The 18,720-nt window shown below is 52.8% G+C and overlaps 1 protein-coding gene across 1 annotated transcript; it reads left to right on the top strand.

Annotated features, from left to right (window-relative positions):
• Positions 1-2,558: 2,558 nt before the first annotated feature.
• Positions 2,559-14,701, top strand: LOC130310997 (kremen protein 2-like; the record flags this gene model as incomplete). The annotated part of the gene is made up of 9 exons (XM_056552453.1): positions 2,559-2,674; positions 5,316-5,484; positions 7,425-7,516; positions 8,180-8,304; positions 9,002-9,155; positions 9,230-9,562; positions 9,678-9,794; positions 14,174-14,237; positions 14,578-14,701. Coding segments are annotated over 9 exons (1,294 nt in total), but the record flags the coding sequence as incomplete, so codon positions are not given.
• Between the last annotated feature and the right edge of the window lie 4,019 nt (positions 14,702-18,720).

Below are 18,720 nucleotides of genomic sequence, written 5' to 3'. Positions count from 1 at the left end.
AGAAACATGGCCTGGTCAGATGGATCCAGATGTCTATAGAGAAACACTGCCTGGTTAGATGGATCCAGATCTCTATAGAGAAACATGGCCTGGTCAGATGGATCCAGATCTCTGTGGAGAAACATGGCCTGGTCAGATGGATCCAGATCTCTATAGAGAAACATGGCCTGGTCAGATGGATCCAGATCTCTATAGAGAAACATGACCTGGTCAGATGAATCCAGATGTCTATAGAGAAACATGGCCTAGTCAGATGGAACCAGATCTATAGAGAAACATGACCTGGTCAGATGGATATAGATCTCTATAGAGAAACATGGCCTGGTCAGATGGATCCAGATCTATACAGAGAAACATGGCCTGTCCGATGGATCCAGATCTTCATAGAGAAACATGACCTGGTCAGATGGATCCGGATCTCTATAGAGAAACATGTCCTGGTCAGATGGATCCAGATCTCTATAGAGAAATATGTCCTGGTCAGATGGATCCAGATCTCTGTGGAGAAACATGGCCTGATCAGATGGATCCAGATGTCTATAGAGAAACATGTCCTGGTCAGATGGATCCAGATCTATATAGAGAAACATGACCTGGTCAGATGGATTCAGATCTCTATAGAGAAACATGGCCTGGTCAGATGGATCCAGATCTCTATAGAGAAATATGTTCTGGTCAGATGGATCCAGATCTCTATAGAGAAACATGTCCTGGTCAGATGGATCCAGATCTCTATAGAGAAACATGACCTGGTCAGATGGATCCAGATCTCTATAGAGAAATATGTCCTGGTCAGATGGATCCAGATCTATATAGAGAAACATGGCCTGGTAAGATGGATCCAGATCTCTATAGAGAAATATGTCCTGGTCAGATGGATCCAGATCTCTATAGAGAAATATGTCCTGGTCAGATGGATCCAGATCTATATAGAGAAACATGGCCTGGTCAGATGGATCCAGATCTATATAGAGAAACATGGCCTGGTCAGATGGATTCAGATCTCTATAGAGAAACATGGCCTGGTAAGATGGATCCAGATCTCTATAGAGAAACATGACCTGGTAAGATGGATCCAGATTTATATAGAGAAACATGGCCTGATCAGATGGATCCAGATCTTTATAGAGAAACATGGCCTGGTCAGATGGATCCAGATTTATATAGAGAAATATGGCCTGGTCAGATGGATCCAGATCTCTATAGAGAAAAATGTCCTGGTCAGATGGATCCAGATCTCTATAGAGAAACATGACCTGGTAAGATGGATCCAGATTTATATAGAGAAACATGGCCTGATCAGATGGATCCAGATCTCTATAGAGAAACATGACCTGGTCAGATGGATCCAGATTTATATAGAGAAACATGGCCTGGTCAGATGGATCCAGATCTCTTCCAGATCTCTATAGAGAATCATGTCCTGTATAAAGTCATCCTGCCCACATGATCCTATATTACAGCAGAATTGCCCATTTCCAGGTGGGATTTGGTTTGAAGGCTAAAAGAAGGTCTAGTGCTAGTTCTGCATACAGTACAGGGGGCAGAAGGTGGCGCTTTTCTCATAAATATGACTTTGCTCATGAACAAGTGATCTGACTCCTGCAATTTGGAGGCCGCACTGATGGATGCAGGGTCATTACCACCAATGATGGGGGTCACAGTGGTGACCTCAGGTGGTCCCAGAGACTGTTTAATTTGCTGTACTATAGAAATAATGGTACAAATGACTGCTTAAACAGAGAAACAGCCGCCTGCAGGTAAAGATGAGACAAGAGACTTCCTACAGGTGGAGAGGGCAGGTACGGACACGAGACGCCTGCAGCTGCTGCTCACAATATAAGAGCGACTAATGACACATAAAGAAGCAAGCAGTCTCCACACCGGGGTCTCCTGCTGCCGGTCTCCACACCGGGGTCTCCTGCTGCCGGTCTCCACACCGGGGTCTCCTGCTGCCGGTCTCCACACCGGGGTCTCCTGCTGCCGGTCTCCACACCGGGGTCTCCTGATGCCGGTCTGGACAACGGGGTCTCCTGCTGCCTGTCTCCACACCGGGGTCTCCTGCTGCCGGTCTCCACACTGGGGTCTCCTGCTGCCGGTCTCACACTGGGGTCTCCTGCTGCCTGCTCCTGCTCCAGGTTGGGGTCTTCTGGTTTCCTGTAGACTGTCCCTCCAGTTTGGGGTCTTCTTGTATCCTGTAGACTGTCCCTCCAGTTTGGGGTCTTCTGGTATCCTGTAGACTGTCCCTCCAGTTTGGGGTCTTCTGGTATCCTGCAGACTGTCCCTCCAGTTTGGGCTCTTCTGGTATCCTGTAGACTGTCCCTCCAGTTTGGGCTCTTCTGGTATCCTGTAGACTGTCCCTCCAGTTTGGGGTCTTCTGGTATCCTGTAGACTGTCCCTCCAGTTTGGGGTCTTCTGGTATCCTGTAGACTGTCCCTCCAGTTTGGGGTCTTCTGGTATCCTGTAGACTGTCCCTCCAGTTTGGGCTCTTCTGGTATCCTGTAGACTGTCCCTCTCGGTTGATACCCTCCTACATATCCCTCTCTTTTCTCTTACAGTCTAATTATTTTAAGGGGTCTCCCTCACAGAATCTCCAGGATCTCCATTGCTTTGAACATGCTCGTGCTTCTCCTGGGACTTGTGGTTCCTGTGATGTCGGAGTTCTCCCTGCCAGGTGTGTGATGCCAAGTGTCAGTCATGAAAGGGTTAACCCTGTTTTGTTTTTCTCTCCTTCCATCTGGCTCCTGCCTCGGGGGTCTCGGCGTGTTCAGGCGGCTGCTCCTTCTGCCTGGGACCCTTTGATGTGGGATTTGTGCTGGGACGTTGCGGGTCTCCCTGGGTCGGAGTTCCCCTGCCGCCTCTTTCTTTGATGTCAGAGAATGATAGTGAAGCTCCTGCCCCCTGTGTTACCAGGAAAGTCCTCCCCGGGAACTCTAACCCCAAGGTCTAGCTCCTAGTGTAGGAACATAATGTCAGTCTCAGGTCCTGATTCTAAAAGGTCGGGGTCTCAGTCTCAGCGAGTAAAGGGGATGAGACCCCAGACACATCCATGTGGGGGCCCCTGTGGTTGGACACGTAGAGTCTGACCTATAACCCCACAGGGGGATCCAGAAGAAGGAAGAGAGAAGCTGATTGCCTCATATTAGGGGAATGTCCCTTCTTGACCCCATAATCGCAATAGGGGGGGTGGGGGGGCTGGATAAATGCTGGTCAGGTGACAACCTTAGGAACCGTGTAGTCCGCACCAGAAATCCAGAACCAGGTAAGAATCTCATCATCCCCATCAGTGTCCTCTCCTCCCCATCAGTGTCCTCTCCTCCCCATCAGTGTCCTCTCCTCCCCATCAGTGTCCTCTCCTCCCCATCAGTGTCCTCTCCTCCCCATCAGTGTCCTCTCCTCCCCATCAGTGTTCTCTCATCACCATCCACATCAGTGTCCTCTCCTCCCCATCCCCATCAGTGTCCTCTCCTCACCATCAGTGTCCTCTCCTCCCCGTCCACATCAGTGTCCTCTCCTCACCATCAATGACCTCTCTTCACCATCAGTGTCCTCTCCTCACCATCCCCATCAGTGTCCTCTCCTCACCATCAATGACCTCTCCTCACCATCAGTGTCCTCTCCTCCCCGTCCACATCAGTGTCCTCTCCTCACCATCAATGACCTCTCTTCACCATCAGTGTCCTCTCCTCACCATCCCCATCAGTGTCCTCTCCTCACCATCAATGACCTCTCCTCACCATCAGTGTCCTCTCCTCACCGTCCACGTCAGTGTAATCTCCTCACCATCAGTGTCCTCTCCTCACCGTCCCTATACGTGGTCTCTCCTCACCGTCCACGTCAGTGTCCTCTCCTCCCCATCCACATCAGTGTCCTCTCCTCACCATCAGTGTCCTCTCCTCCACATCAGTGTCCTCTCCTCACCGTCCCTATACGTGGTCTCCCCTCACCGTCCACATCAGTTTCCTTTCCTCCCCGTCCACGTCATTGTCCTCTCCTTCCTGTCCACGTCAGTGTCCTCTCCTCCCTGTCCACGTCATTGTCCTCTCCTCCCTGTCCACGTCATTGTCCTCTCCTCCCTGTCCACGTCAGTGTCCTCTCCTCCCTGTCCACATCAGTGTCCTCTCCTCCATGTCCACATCAGTGTCCTCTCCTCCATGTCCACATCAGTGTCCTCTCCTCCCTGTCCACATCAGTGTCCTCTCCTCCCTGTCCATGTCAGTGTCCTCTCCTCCCTGTACACGTCAGTGTCCTCTCCTACCTGTCCACGTCAGTGTCCTCTCCTCCCTGTCCACGTCAGTGTCCTCTCCTCCCTGTCCACATCAGTGTCCTCTCCTCACCGTCCCTATACGTGGTCTCTCCTCACCGTCCACGTCAGTGTCCTCTCCTCCCCATCCACATCAGTGTCCTCTCCTCACCATCAGTGTCCTCTCCTCCACATCAGTGTCCTCTCCTCACCGTCCCTATACGTGGTCTCCCCTCACCGTCCACATCAGTTTCCTTTCCTCCCCGTCCACGTCATTGTCCTCTCCTCCCTGTCCACGTCAGTGTCCTCTCCTCCCTGTCCACGTCATTGTCCTCTCCTCCCTGTCCACGTCATTGTCCTCTCCTCCCTGTCCACGTCAGTGTCCTCTCCTCCCTGTCCACGTCAGTGTCCTCTCCTCCATGTTCACATCAGTGTCCTCTCCTCCATGTCCACATCAGTGTCCTCTCCTCCCTGTCCACATCAGTGTCCTCTCCTCCCTGTCCATGTCAGTGTCCTCTCCTCCCTGTACACGTCAGTGTCCTCTCCTACCTGTCCACGTCAGTGTCCTCTCCTCCCTGTCCACGTCAGTGTCCTCTCCTCCCTGTCCACGTCAGTGTCCTCTCCTCCCTGTCCACGTCAGTGTCCTCTCCTCCCTGTCCACATCAGTGTCCTCTCCTCCCTGTCCACATCAGTGTCCTCTCCTCCCTGTCCACATCAGTGTCCTCTCCTCCCTGTCCACATCAGTGTCCTCTCCTCCCTGTCCACATCAGTGTCCTCTCCTCCATGTCCACATCAGTGTCCTCTCCTCCATGTCCACATCAGTGTCCTCTCCTCACCGTCCACATCAGTGTCCTCTCCTCCCTGTCCATGTCAGTGTCCTCTCCTCCCTGTACACGTCAGTGTCCTCTCCTACCTGTCCACGTCAGTGTCCTCTCCTCCCTGTCCACATCAGTGTCCTCTCCTCCCTGTCCACATCAGTGTCCTCTCCTCACCGTCCACATCAGTGTACTCTCCTCACCGTTCCTGTGTTCTTCTTATTTGTTTTACATTTCCACTGAATATTTTCTCTCAGATTTCTCTGATTGTTTCACGGTAAATGGTCGGGATTACCGCGGGTCGGTCGGTTTTGCCGGAGCAGAGAGGATTCCCTGTCTTTACTGGAACCAGACGATCCAGCACCGTTACAACACACAGTCCGATCCATCCGGGGAGCTGGGACTAGGAAACCACAATCATTGCAGGTAAGATGTGGCACCCAGACACCACAATCATTGTAGGTAAGACGTGGCTCCCAGACACAACAATCATTGTAGGTAAGATGTGGCCCCCAGACATCACAATCATTGTAGATAAGACGTGGCCCCCAGACACCACAATCATTGTAGGTAAGACGTGGCTCCCAGACACCACAATCATTGTAGGCAAGACGTGACCCCAGACACCACAATCATTGTAGGTAAGACGTGGCCCCCAGACACCATAATCATTGTAGGTAAGACGTGGCCCCCAGACACCACAATCATTGTAGGTAAGACATGCCCCAGACACCACAATCATTGTAGGTAAGACGTGGCCCCCAGACACCACAATCATTGTAGGTAAGACGTGGCCCCCAGACACCACAATCATTGTAGGTAAGACTTGGCCTCCAGACACCATAATCATTGTAGGTAAGACGTGGCCCCAGACACCACAATCTTTGTAGGTAAGATGTGGCCCCAGACACCACAATCATTGTAGGTAAGACGTGACCCCAGACACCACAATCATTGTAGGTAAGACGTGGCCCCCAGACACCACAATCATTGTAGGTAAGACGTGCCCCAGACACCACAATCATTGTAGGTAAGACATGCCCCAGACACCACAATCATTGTAGGTAAGACGTGACCCCAGACACCACAATCATTGTAGGTAAGACGTGGCCCCCAGACACCACAATCATTGTAGGTAAGACGTGGCCCCCAGACACCACAATCATTGTAGGTAAGACATGCCCCAGACACCACAATCATTGTAGGTAAGACGTGGCCCCCAGACACCACAATCATTGTAGGTAAGACGTGGCTCCCAGACACCACAATCATTGTAGGTAAGACATGCCCTAGACACCACAATCATTGTAGGTAAGACGTGGCTCCCAGACACCACAATCATTGTAGGTAAGACGTGACCCCAGACACCACAATCATTGTAGGTAAGACGTGGCCTCCAGACACCACAATCATTGTAGGTAAGACGTGGCCCCCAGACACCACAATCATTGTAGGTAAGACTTGGCCTCCAGACACCATAATCATTGTAGGTAAGACGTGGCCCCAGACACCACAATCTTTGTAGGTAAGATGTGGCCCCAGACACCACAATCATTGTAGGTAAGACGTGGCCCCCAGACACCACAATCATTGTAGGTAAGACGTGACCCCAGACACCACAATCATTGTAGGTAAGACGTGACCCCCAGACACCACAATCATGTAGGTAAGACGTGGCCCCCAGACACCACAATCATTGTAGGTAAGACGTGGCCCCAGACACCACAATCATTGTAGGTAAGACGTGACCCCAGACACCACAATCATTGTAGGTAAGACGTGGCCCCCAGACACCACAATCATTGTAGGTAAGACGTGGCCCCAGACACCACAATCATTGTAGCAAAGACGTGGCCCCCAGACACCACAATCATTGTAGGTGAATGTGGCCCCAGACACCCCAATCATTAGGTTAGACGAGGCCCCCAGACACCACAATCATTAGGTTACACGTGGCCCCCAGACACCCCAATCATTAGGTTACACGTGGCCCCCAGACACCCCAATCATTAGGTTACACGTGGCCCCCAGACACCACAATCATTAGGTTACACGTGGCCCCCAGACATCCCAATCATTAGGTTACACGTGGCCCCCAGACACCACAATCATTAGGTTACACGTGGCCCCCAGACACCCAAATCATTAGATTAGACAAGGCCCCCAGACACCACAATCATTAGGTTACACGTGGCCCCCAGACACCCCAATCATTAGGTTACACGTGGCCCCCAGACATCCCAATCATTAGGTTACACGTGGCCCCCAGACACCACAATCATTAGAGTAGACGTGGCCCCCAGATACTACAATCATTGTAGCCAGAGAGGGACCTGATCTCTGGGGATCATGTTGTATTTGTACAGGAACCCCGACTCTGATGTCCAGCCGTGGTGCTACGTGTCCGAGACCGAGGAAGGAATCTACTGGAAGTACTGCGACATCCCGTCCTGCCACAGTATGTGGGCCCGCTATACACTCTACTCTACTCTGTATAATCCCCCGTACACCTCTATATAATCCTCTGTATAATCCTCTGTATAATCCCCTGTACACCTCTGTATAATCCCCCATATACCTCTGCATAATCCCCTGTACACCTCTGTATAATCCCCAGTACACCTCTATATAATCCTCTGTATAATCCCCTATATAATCCCCTGTATAATCCTCTGTGTAATCCCCTGTATAATCCTCTGTATAATCCCCCGTACACCTCTGTATAATCCTCTGTATAATCCCCTGTACACCTCTGTATAATCCTCTGTATAATCACCTGTATAATCCTCTGTATAATCCTCTGTATAATCCCCCGTACACCTCTGTATAATCCTCTGTATAATCACCTGTATAATCCTCTGTATAATCCTCTGTATAATCCCCAGTACACCTCTGTATAATCCTTAGTATAATCCCCCGTACACCTCTGTATAAACCTCTGTATAATCCCCGTACACCTCTGTATAATCCCCCGTACACCTCTGTATAATCCTCTGTATAATCCCCTGTACACCTCTGTATAATCCCCGTACACCTCTGTATAATCCCCCGTACACCCTGTATACTCAGTCAGACCGCACCCTCTCTTTTTCTCTCTCTCTCTCTCTCTCTCTCTCTCCAGTGCCCGGGTACCTCGGTTGCTTTGTGGATCAGGGTTCTCCTCCCGCCCTCAGTGGATCCAGCGGAACATCCAAAAAACTCACAATTCAGACCTGTATCCAGTTCTGCCGGAGAATGGGCCACAAGGTACAGAATCCCTCACCTCCTGACCTCATCCATACCATGACCTCTCACCTCCTGACCTCATCCATACCATGAATTTTCACCTCCTGACCTCATCCATACCGTGACCTCTCACCTCCTGACCTCATCCATACCGTGACCTCTCACCTCCTGACCTCATCCATACCTTTCACCTCCTAACCTCATCCATACCGTGACCTTTCACCTCCTGACCTCATCCATACCGTGACCTTTTTCCTCCTGACCTCATCCATACCGTGACCTTTCACCTCCTAATCTCATCCATACCGTGACCTTTGACCTCCTGACCTCATCCATACTGTGACCTCTCACCTCCTGACCTCATCCATACAGTGTGCTCTCACCTCCTGACCTCATCCATACAGTGTGCTCTCACCTCCTGACCTCATCCATACAGTGTGCTCTCACCTCCTGACCTCATCCATACAGTGTGCTCTCACCTCCTGACCTCATCCATACAGTGTGCTCTCACCTCCTGACCTCTTCCATACAGTGTGCTCTCACTTCCTGACCTCATCCATACAGTGTCCTCTTACCTGCTGACCTCATCCATACCGTGACCTCTCACATCCTGACCTCATCTATACCGTGTCCCCTCACCTCCCGACCTCATCCATACTGTGACCTCTCACCTCCTGACCTCATCTATATTATGTTCCTCTGTTCTTCCTCCTGTCAGTACGCGGGTGTGGAAGCCGGTTACGCTTGTTTCTGTGGTGACTCGGCGGACATGGCCGCTCTGCAGATGGTCGGTGCCTCTCAGTGTGATCAGGTGTGTTTTGGCCGGAGCAGTGAGCTGTGCGGCGGTGACGGGAGGCTCAGTGTGTACAGTGGTGAGTGCGCGGTCACGGGGAGTTGGTCACCTGGTGTATTGTCGGCCCCTTATATTGTGTCGTCTTCTCTGCAGTCTGGGTGGGGTCATGTGATGGGAACTTCTCGTCCACCTCTGGGGTCCTCTACTCCCCCGACTACCCAGATGAGTACAGCGCCGACCGCTCCTGTTCCTGGGATATCCTCCTCCCCGGCGGCACAGCTATACACATACAGTTCCGCTCCTTCCATATCTCGGATCCTAATGATGTTCTAGAGCTGAAGGACGGAGACAGCGGGAACATTCTGCTCCAGGTCCGAGGGGGACAAGACCCTCCAAACACCATCACCTTCCAAACCTATCACCTCCAGATAACCTTCCAGTCCGACCATCAGCTCAGCGGCCCGGGATACGTGCTGCTGTTCAGAGGTGGGTGCCCCTCACTGCTCTGTGGGGGAGGAGCACTGACTCCTCGGGGGCGGGATGTGCAGGGTGGATGGAGAGCTGAATGTCTTGAGGTGATTCGGCCTGCACTGTGTTTCAGGTCTGGGGATCCCGGAAACATCGGTCACTCCATATTCTGGGACAACTCCTCCCCCACGTGTAAATGAAAGTCGTCATATGGCGGGGGGCAGTGGTGAGCAACATGCTTCCAGGAATGGTGAGTGGGCGCTTATTCTGTGGGGATTGTAGTCAGCCTGGAGGTCAGTGGAGTCTGTGGGTTCCGGTGGTCTCTTGGGGGGTGGTATTGTAGATGATCTGGAGGTCAGTGAAGTCAGTGAGTTCCGGTGGTCTCTTGGGGGGGGGGTGGTATTGTAGATGATCTGGAGGTCAGTGAAGTCAGTGAGTTCCGGTGGTCTCTTGGGGTGTGGTATTGTAGATGATCTGTAGGTCAGAAGAGTCAGTGGGTTCCGGTGGTCTCTTGGGGGGGGGGGGGAGTGGTATTGTAGATGTCCTGTAGGACAGAAGAGTCAGTGGGTTCTGGTGGTCTATTGGGGGGGGCGGAGTTGTATTGTAGATGTCCTGAAGGTCAGAGGAGTCAGTGGGTTCTGGTGGTCTCTTGGGGGAGGGGGAGTTGTATTGTAGATGTTATGTAGGTCAGAGGCATCAGTGAGCTCTGGTGGTCTCTTGGGGGGGGGGGGAGTTGTATTGCAGATGGCCTGTAGGTCAGAGGAGTCAGTGGGTTCTGGTAGTCTCTTGGGGGGGAGTGGTATTGTAGATAGCCTGTAGGTCAGAAGAGTCAGTGGGTTCCGGTGGTCTTTTTGGGGGTGATATTGTAGATGTCCTGTAGGTCAGAGGAGTCAGTGGGTTACGGTGGTCTCTTGAAGGGATTGTTATTGTAGATGGTCTGGAGGTTAGTGGAGTCAGTGGGTTCTGGTGGTCTCTTGGAGGGATTGTTTTTGTAGATGGCCTGTAGGTCAGAGGAGTCAGTGGGTTCCAGTGGTCTCTTTGAGGGGTTGTAATTGTAGATGATCTGGAGGTCAGAGGAGTCAGTGGGTTCCAGTGGTCTCTTGGGGGTGGTATTGTAGATGGCCTGTAGATCAGAGGAGTCAGTGGATTCTGGTGGTCTCTTGGGGGGGGAGTAGTATTGTAGATGGCCTGTAGGTCAGAGGAGTCAGTGGGTTCCAGTGGTCTCTTGGGGGGTGGTATTGTAGATTTCCTGTAGGTCAATGGAGTCAGTGGGTTCTGGTGGTCTCTTGGGGGGGGAGTAGTATTGTAGATGGCCTGTAGGTCAGAGGAGTCAGTGGGTTCCAGTGGTCTCTTGGGGGGTGGTATTGTAGATTTCCTGTAGGTCAATGGAGTCAGTGGGTTCTGGTGGTCTCTTGTGGTGGGGGAGGGGTGTCTTGTGGGAGAGTTGTATTGTAGATGGCCTGTATGTCAGAGGAGTCAGTGGGTTCTGGTGGTCTCTTGGAGGGATTGTTATTGTAGATGATCTGGAGGTCAGAGGAGTCAGTGGGTTCTGGTGGCCTCTTGGGGGGGTGGTATTGTAGATGGTCTGGGGGTCAGTGAAGTCAGTGGGATCCGGTGGTCTCTTGGGGGGGGGGGTATTGTAGATGGCCTGGAGGTCAGAGGAGTCAGTGGGTTCCGGTGGTCTCTTGGGGGGGGGGGGAGTGGTATTGTAGATGGCCTGGAGGTCAGAGGAGTCAGTGGGTTCCAGTGGTCTCATAGAAACATAGAATGTGTCGGCAGATAAGAACCATTTGGCCCATCTAGTCTGCCCAATACTTGGGGGGAGTGGTATTGTAGATGTCCTGTAGGTCAGAGGAGTTAGTGGGCTCTGGTGGTCTCTTGGGGGGGGGGTGGTATTGTAGATGGCCTGTACGTCAGAGGAGTCAGTGGGTTCCAGTGGTCTCTTTCAGGGATTGTTATTGTAGATGATCTGGAGGTCAGAGGAGTCAGTGGGTTCTGGTGGTCTCTTGGGGGGGGGGGGTGGTATTGTAGATGGCATGTAGGTCAGAGGAGTTAGTGGGTTCTGGTGGTCTCTTGGGGGGTGGGAGTGGTATTGTAGATGGCCTGTAGGTCAGAGGAGTCAGTGGGTTCTGGTGGTCTCTTGGGGGGGGGGGAGTGGTATTGTAGATGGCCTGTGTAGGTCAGAGGAGTCAGTGGGTTCTGGTGGCCTCTTGGGGTGGTATTGTAGATGGCCTGGGGGTCAGTGGGTTCCGGTGGTCTCTTGGGGGGTGGTATTGTAGATGGCCTGGAGGTCAGAGGAGTCAGTCGGTTCTGGTGGTCTCATAGAAACATAGAATGTGTCGGCAGATAAGAACCATTTGGCCCATCTAGTCTGCCCAATACTTGGGGGGGGGGAGTTGTATTGTAGATGTCCTGTAGGTCAGAGGAGTTGGTGGGTACTGGTGGTCTCTAGGGGGGTGGTATTGTAGATGGCCTGGAGGTCAGAGGAGTCAGTGGGTTAAGTGGTCTCTTGGGGGGGGGGGGGGGGCGAGTGGTATTGTAGATGGCCTGTAGGTCAGAGGAGTCCTTGGGTTCTGGTGGCCTCTTGGGGGGTGGTAGTGTAGATGGCCTGGGGGTCAGTGGAGTCAGTGGGTTCAGGTGGTCTCTTGGGGGGGTGGTATTTTAGATGGCCTGTAGGTCAGAGGAGTCAGTCGGTTCTGGTGGTCTCATAGAAACATAGAATGTGTCGGCAGATAAGAACCATTTGGCCCATCTAGTCTGCCCAATACTTGGGAGGGAGTGTTATTGTAGATGTCCTGTAGGTCAGAGGAGTTAGTGGGTTCCAGTGGTCTCTTGGGGGGTGGTATTGTAGATGATCTGGAGGTCAGAGGAGTCAGTAGGTTCTTGTGGTCCCTTGGGGGGTGGAATTGTAGATGGTCTGTAGGTCAGAGGAGTCAGTGGGTTTTAGTGGTCTCTTGGCGGGGTGGTATTGTAGATGTCCTGTAGGTCAGAGGAGTCAGTGGGCTCTGGTGGCCTCTTGGCGTGTGGTATTGAAGACGGTCTGGAGGTCAGAGGAGTCAGTGGGTTCCGGTGGTCTCTTGGCGGGTGGTATTGTAGATGATCTGGAGGTCAGAGGAGTTAGTGGGTTCTGGTGGTCTCTTGGGGGGTGGTATTGTAGATGGCCTGTAGGTCAGAGGAGTTTGTGGGTTCTGGTGGTCTCTTGGCGTGTGGTATTGTAGACGGTCTGGAGGTCAGAGGAGTCAGTGGGTTCCGGTGGTCTCTTGGCGGGTGGTATTGTAGATGGCCTGTAGGTCAGAGGAGTCAGTGGGTTCCAGTGGTCTCTTGGGGAGGAGTGGTATTGTAGATGGTCTGTAGGTCAGAGGAGTTAGTGGGTTCAGGTGCTCTCTTGGGGGGTGGTATTGTAGATGGTCTGGAGGTCAGAGGAGTCAGTGGGTTCCGGTGGTCTCTTGGCGGGTGGTATTTTAGATGGCCTGGAGGTCAGTGGGTTCCGGTGGTCTCTTGGGGATTGGTATTGTAGATGTCCTGTAGGTCAGAGGAGTCAGTGGGTTCTGGTGGTCTCTTGGGGGGAGTGGTATTGTAGATGTCCTGTAGGTCAGAGGAGTTAGTGGGTTCCAGTGGTCTCTTGGGGGGTGGTATTTTAGATGGTCTGGAGGTCAGAGGAGCCAGTTGGTTCCGGTGGTCTCTTGGGGAGTTGTATTGTAGATATCCTGTATGTCAGAGGAGTCAGTGGGTTCTGGTGGTCTCTTGGGGGTGGTATTGTAGATGTCCTGTAGGTCAGAGGAGTTAGTGGGTTCCGGTGGTCTCTTGGGGGGTGGTATTGTGGATGATCTGGAGGTCAGAGGAGTCATTGGGTTCCGGTGGTTTCTTGGGGGGGTAGTGGTATTGTAGATGGCCTGTAGGTCAGAGGAGTTAGTGTGTTCCGGTGGTCTCTAGGGGGGTTGGTATTGTAGATGGCCTGTAGGTCAGAGGAGTTGGTGGGTTCTGGTGGTCTCTTGGGGGGGTGGTATTGTAGATGGTCTGTAGGTCAGAGAAGTCAGTGGGTTTCGGTGGTCTCTGGGGGGGGAGTGGTATTGTAGATGGCCTGTAGGTCAGAGGAGTCAGTGGGTTCCGGTGGTCTCTTGGGGGGTGGTATTGTAGATGGCCTGTAGGTCAGAGGAATCAGTGGGTTTCGGTGGTCTGTTGGGGGGTGGTATTGTAGATGGCCTGTAGGTCAGAGGAATCAGTGGGTTTCGGTGGTCTGTTGGGGGGTGGTATTGTAGATGGCCTGTAGGTCAGAGGAGTCAGTGGGTTCCGGTGGTCTCTTGTTGGGTGGTACAGTAGATGGCCTGTAGGTCAGTGGGTTTTGGTGGTCTCTTGGGGGGGGTGGTATTGTAGATGCCCTGTAGGTCAGAGGAGTCAGTGGGTTCCGGTGGTCTCTTGGGGGGTGGGGGTGGTATTGTAGATGGCCGGTAGGTCAGAGGAGTCAGTTGGTTCCGGTGGTCTCTTGGAGGGGGGGGGGGGTGTGGTATTGTAGATGTCCGGTAGGTCAGAGGAGTCAGTTGGTTCCGGTGATCTCTTTTCCAGTGGGGAGGGGGGGGGGGTCTATGGCTGTGGCCCCCCGGTACTCACTTCACATCTCCTTATTTACAGTGTGGCTTCTCCTAGGGGTGGGCTTGTCACTTCTGCTCCTCGGGATTGGATACGTAATGTGGAGGTAAGATGATTGGCGCCATGATGGGCATCACTATGTATCATGCCATCTCATCCTGTCATGGCACACATCAGAACGCTGTCCACTCGTTATTCCTGAGGAGGAGATAAGCTTCTGCCAGACAATGATCATCCCTCCCCTGCTGACCCCATAGAGATGCCCCAATACCCCGATCTGTAACGTGTGGGGTCAGCTGATCTCTGGTAATATATAAGTAATGTGGTTGAACGTTACCATGTCTAATCTGGAAGATGAGCGGTGTCTGGCAGCGGCTTATCTTATCTTCCTTATGTTCTGGTGGAGCTGGGTGTGCGGCCTGTAGTCACGGTGTTCTTCTTTTCAGGTACCTGCCATGCGGTTGGGGCACTCCTGATCATCGACGCTGCTCCATGCTGCTCAGACACAAGAAGACGCAGAACGGAGACCTCACCAGCGTCAACCAGTCGTCCATGAAGTCTCTGCTGTAACACCAGCCCCCCCCCCCCCCCCCCGACCCCACACTGCCCCAGGGGGACATGGACGACAGGGCTGCCAGTGAGCTGTGAACGGAGGAGCTGAGTGAGGACACTGCTGTTCAATCTCACAGGAGTAATACCTCACTGGAGTATGACCCCACAGGACTATGACCCCACAGGACTATGACCCCACAGGACTATGACCCCACAGGACTATGACCTCACAGGACTATTGTGGTGAGCAGAGGTTTGGTGTGTATTGTATACATGGTGAATGTTCATGACGCCAGGAAAGTTAACCACCACACAGTGAAGCAGTTGCTAGTGCCAGGCCCCGGTAAGGACACCTCCAATGCCAGGTTAGGGAAACCACTTGTAACTTTACTACAACAATTGCAGGGGAGGCAATACGCACAGTTCGGAGTGGGGGAGAAGCGATGCGCACAGTTCGGAGTGGGGGAGAGGCGATGCGGACAGTTCGGAGTGGGGGAGAGGCGATGCGGACAGTTTGGCGGGGGAGAGGCGATGAGGACAGTTTGGAGTGGGGGAGAGGCGATGCGGACAGTTTGGAGTGGGGGAGAGGCGATGCGGACAGTTTGGAGTGGGGGAGAGGCGATGCGGACAGTTTGGCGGGGGAGAGGCGATGCGGACAGTTTGGCGGGGGAGAGGAGATGCGGACAGTTTGGCGGGGGAGAGGCGATGCGGACAGTTTGGCGGGGGAGAGGCGATGCGGACAGTTTGGCGGGGGAGAGGCGATGCGGACAGTTTGGCGGGGGAGAGGCGATGCGGACAGTTTGGCGGGGGAGAGGCGATGCGGACAGTTTGGCGGGGGAGAGGCGATGCGGACAGTTTGGCGGGGGAGAGGCGATGCGGACAGTTTAGCGGGGGAGAGGCGATGCGGACAGTTTGGCGGGGGAGAGGCGATGCGGACAGTTTGGCGGGGGAGAGGCGATGCGGACAGTTTGGCGGGGGAGAGGCGATGCGGACAGTTTGGCGGGGGAGAGGCGATGCGGACAGTTTGGCGGGGGAGAGGCGATGCGGACAGTTTGGCGGGGAGAGGCGATGCGGACAGTTTGGCGGGGGAGAGGCGATGCGGACAGTTTGGCGGGGAGAGGCGATGCGGACAGTTCATCGCAAGAGAGTTTGGCTGAGGTGCCATTGTAATGAAGGATTCAGTGAGAAACCATAGGCATACAGGGCCTAATATAGGACTAAACTCCTCCCTGTCTGGTCAGACCTGGGTGGAGAAGGGCAGGAGGCCTTGATTGGCTGGACTGCTCATGTGATCTCTTTCTCATCCTCCTACAGAGATAACATTAACCCTTACATGACATAACATACGACATTAAGCAATGAGAATCACAATAAAGACAGAAGAGGACACATAAGGTGACATCCACCTGACAGGGCAGTTAGACAAGGGTGTTCTGCACCGGGACACCACACTATGATCAGACGGGTATGACCCCACAGGAGGAGGATCTCACAGGGGTGTGACCTCACAGGAGGATGATCTCACAGGAGGATGACCTGACCTCACAGGAGGATGACCTCACAGGAGGATGACCTTGCAGGAGGATGACCTTGCAGGATAATGATCTCACAGGAGGATGACCTCACAGGAGGATGACCTCACAGGAGGATGACCTCACAGGAGGATGACCTCACAGGAGGATGACCTGACCTCACAGGAGGATGACCTCACAGGAGGATGACCTGACCTCACAGGAGGATGACCTCGCAGGAGGATGACCTGACCTCACAGGAGGATGACTTCACAGGAGGATGACCTCGCAGGATAATGATCTCACAGGGGTGTGACCTGGTCAGGAGTTCGGTTTCTCACCTTGGAATTATTTCTCATCTCCTGGTATCACAAATGGTGGGTAACCGGACCCCCACCCTCTGTACAGGTCTGCTCCTGATGGGGGGTGAGACCACTGGACATGCCTGGACCCCCACCCTCCGTACAGCTCTGGTCATGTATGTGGTGGAGCCTGTGGTTTGGTGACTCCTCCTACTTTATGCTGTGGAGACATTTTGTTTAATAATAATGAAAATTTTTAATAAACTTTAAATTTTTCTAAACTTCTGATGTAAATCGAAACTGATCAATAACCTATCCCACAGGACTATGACCCCACAGGACTATGACCCCACAGGACTATGACCTCACAGGACTATTTCCTCACAGGACTATGACCCCACAGGACTATGACCTCACAGGACTATGACCCCACAGGACTATGACCTCACAGGGGTATGACCTCACAGGACTATTTCCTCACAGGACTATGACCTCACAGGGGTATGACCCCACAGGACTATGACCTCACAGGGGTATGACCCCACAGGACTATGACCTCACAGGACTATTTCCTCACAGGGGTATGACCTCACAGGACTATTTTCTCACAGGACTATTTTCTCACAGGACTACGACCTCACAGGACTATGACCTCACAGGACTATTTCCTCACAGGACTATGACCTCACAGGGGTATGACCCCACAGGACTATGACCCCACAGGACTATGACCCCACAGGACTATGACCTCACAGGGGTATGACCTCACAGGACGATGACCTCACTGGACTATGACCCCACAGGACAATGACCCCACAGGACTATGACCTCACAGGGGTATGACCCCACAGGACTATGACCTCACAGAACTATGACCCCACAGGACTATGACCCCACAGGACTATGACCCCCACAGGGGTATGTACTCACAGGACTATGACCTCACAGAACTCTGACCCCACAGGACTATGACCCCACAGGACTATGACCCCACAGGACTATGACCTCACAGAGGTATGACCCCACAGGACTATGATCTCACAGGGGTATGTACTCACAGGACTATGACCTCACAGGACTATGACCTCACAGGCGTATGACCTCACAGGACTATGACCCCACAGGACTATGACCCCACAGGACTATGACCTCACAGAGGTATGACCCCACAGGAATATGACCCCCACAGGGGTATGTACTCACAGGACTATGACCTCACAGGACTATGACCCCACAGGACTATGACCCCACAGGACTATGATCCCACAGGACTATGACCTCATAGGGGTATGACCTCACAGAACTATGACCTCACAGGAGGATGACCTCACAGGAGGATTACCTCACAGAACTATAACCTCACAGGACGATGACCTCACAGGACTATGACCTCAAAAGGGTATGACCTCACAGGGGTATGACCCCACAGGGGTATGACCTCACAGAACTATGACCTCGCAGGAGGATGACCTCACAGGAGGATGACCTCACAAGGGTATGACCCCACAGGGGTATGACCTCACAGGAGGATGACCTCACAGAACTATGACCTCACAGGACGATGACCTCACAGGACTATGACCTCACAAGGGTATGACCCCACAGGGGGATGACCTCACAGAACTATGACCTCACCGGACTATGACCTCACAGGACTATGACCTCACAGGGGTATGACTTCACAGGAGTATGACCCCACAGGACTATGACCTCACAGAGGTATGACCGCACAGGACTATGACCTCACAGGACTATGACCCCCACAGGACTATGACCTCACAGGGGTATGACCTCACAGAACTATGACCTCACAGGACTATGACCCCAAAGGAGGATGACCTCAAAGGACTATGACCTCACAAGGGTATGACCTCAGAGGACTATGACCCCACAGGGGTATGACCTCACAGAACTATGACCTCACAAGGGTATGATCCTCACAGGGGTATGACCCCACAGGGGTATGACCTCACAGGACTATGACCTCACAAGGGTATGACTTCACAGGGGTATAACTTCACAGGGGTATAACTTCACAGGGGTATGACCCCACAGGAGTATGATCTCACAGGAGGATGACCTCACAGAACTATGACCTCACAGGATGATGACCTCACAGGACTATGACCTCACAAGGGTATGACCCCACAGGAGAATGACCTCACAGGGGTATGACCCCACAGGGGTATGACCTCAGAGAACTATGACCTCACAGGAGGATGAG

Source organism: Hyla sarda, unplaced genomic scaffold, assembly GCF_029499605.1.
Source record: "Hyla sarda isolate aHylSar1 unplaced genomic scaffold, aHylSar1.hap1 scaffold_1615, whole genome shotgun sequence".
Lineage (NCBI taxonomy): Eukaryota > Metazoa > Chordata > Amphibia > Anura > Hylidae > Hyla > Hyla sarda.
Note: the sequence above shows the minus strand (reverse complement) of the source record. Positions and strands in the feature narration are given on the sequence as shown.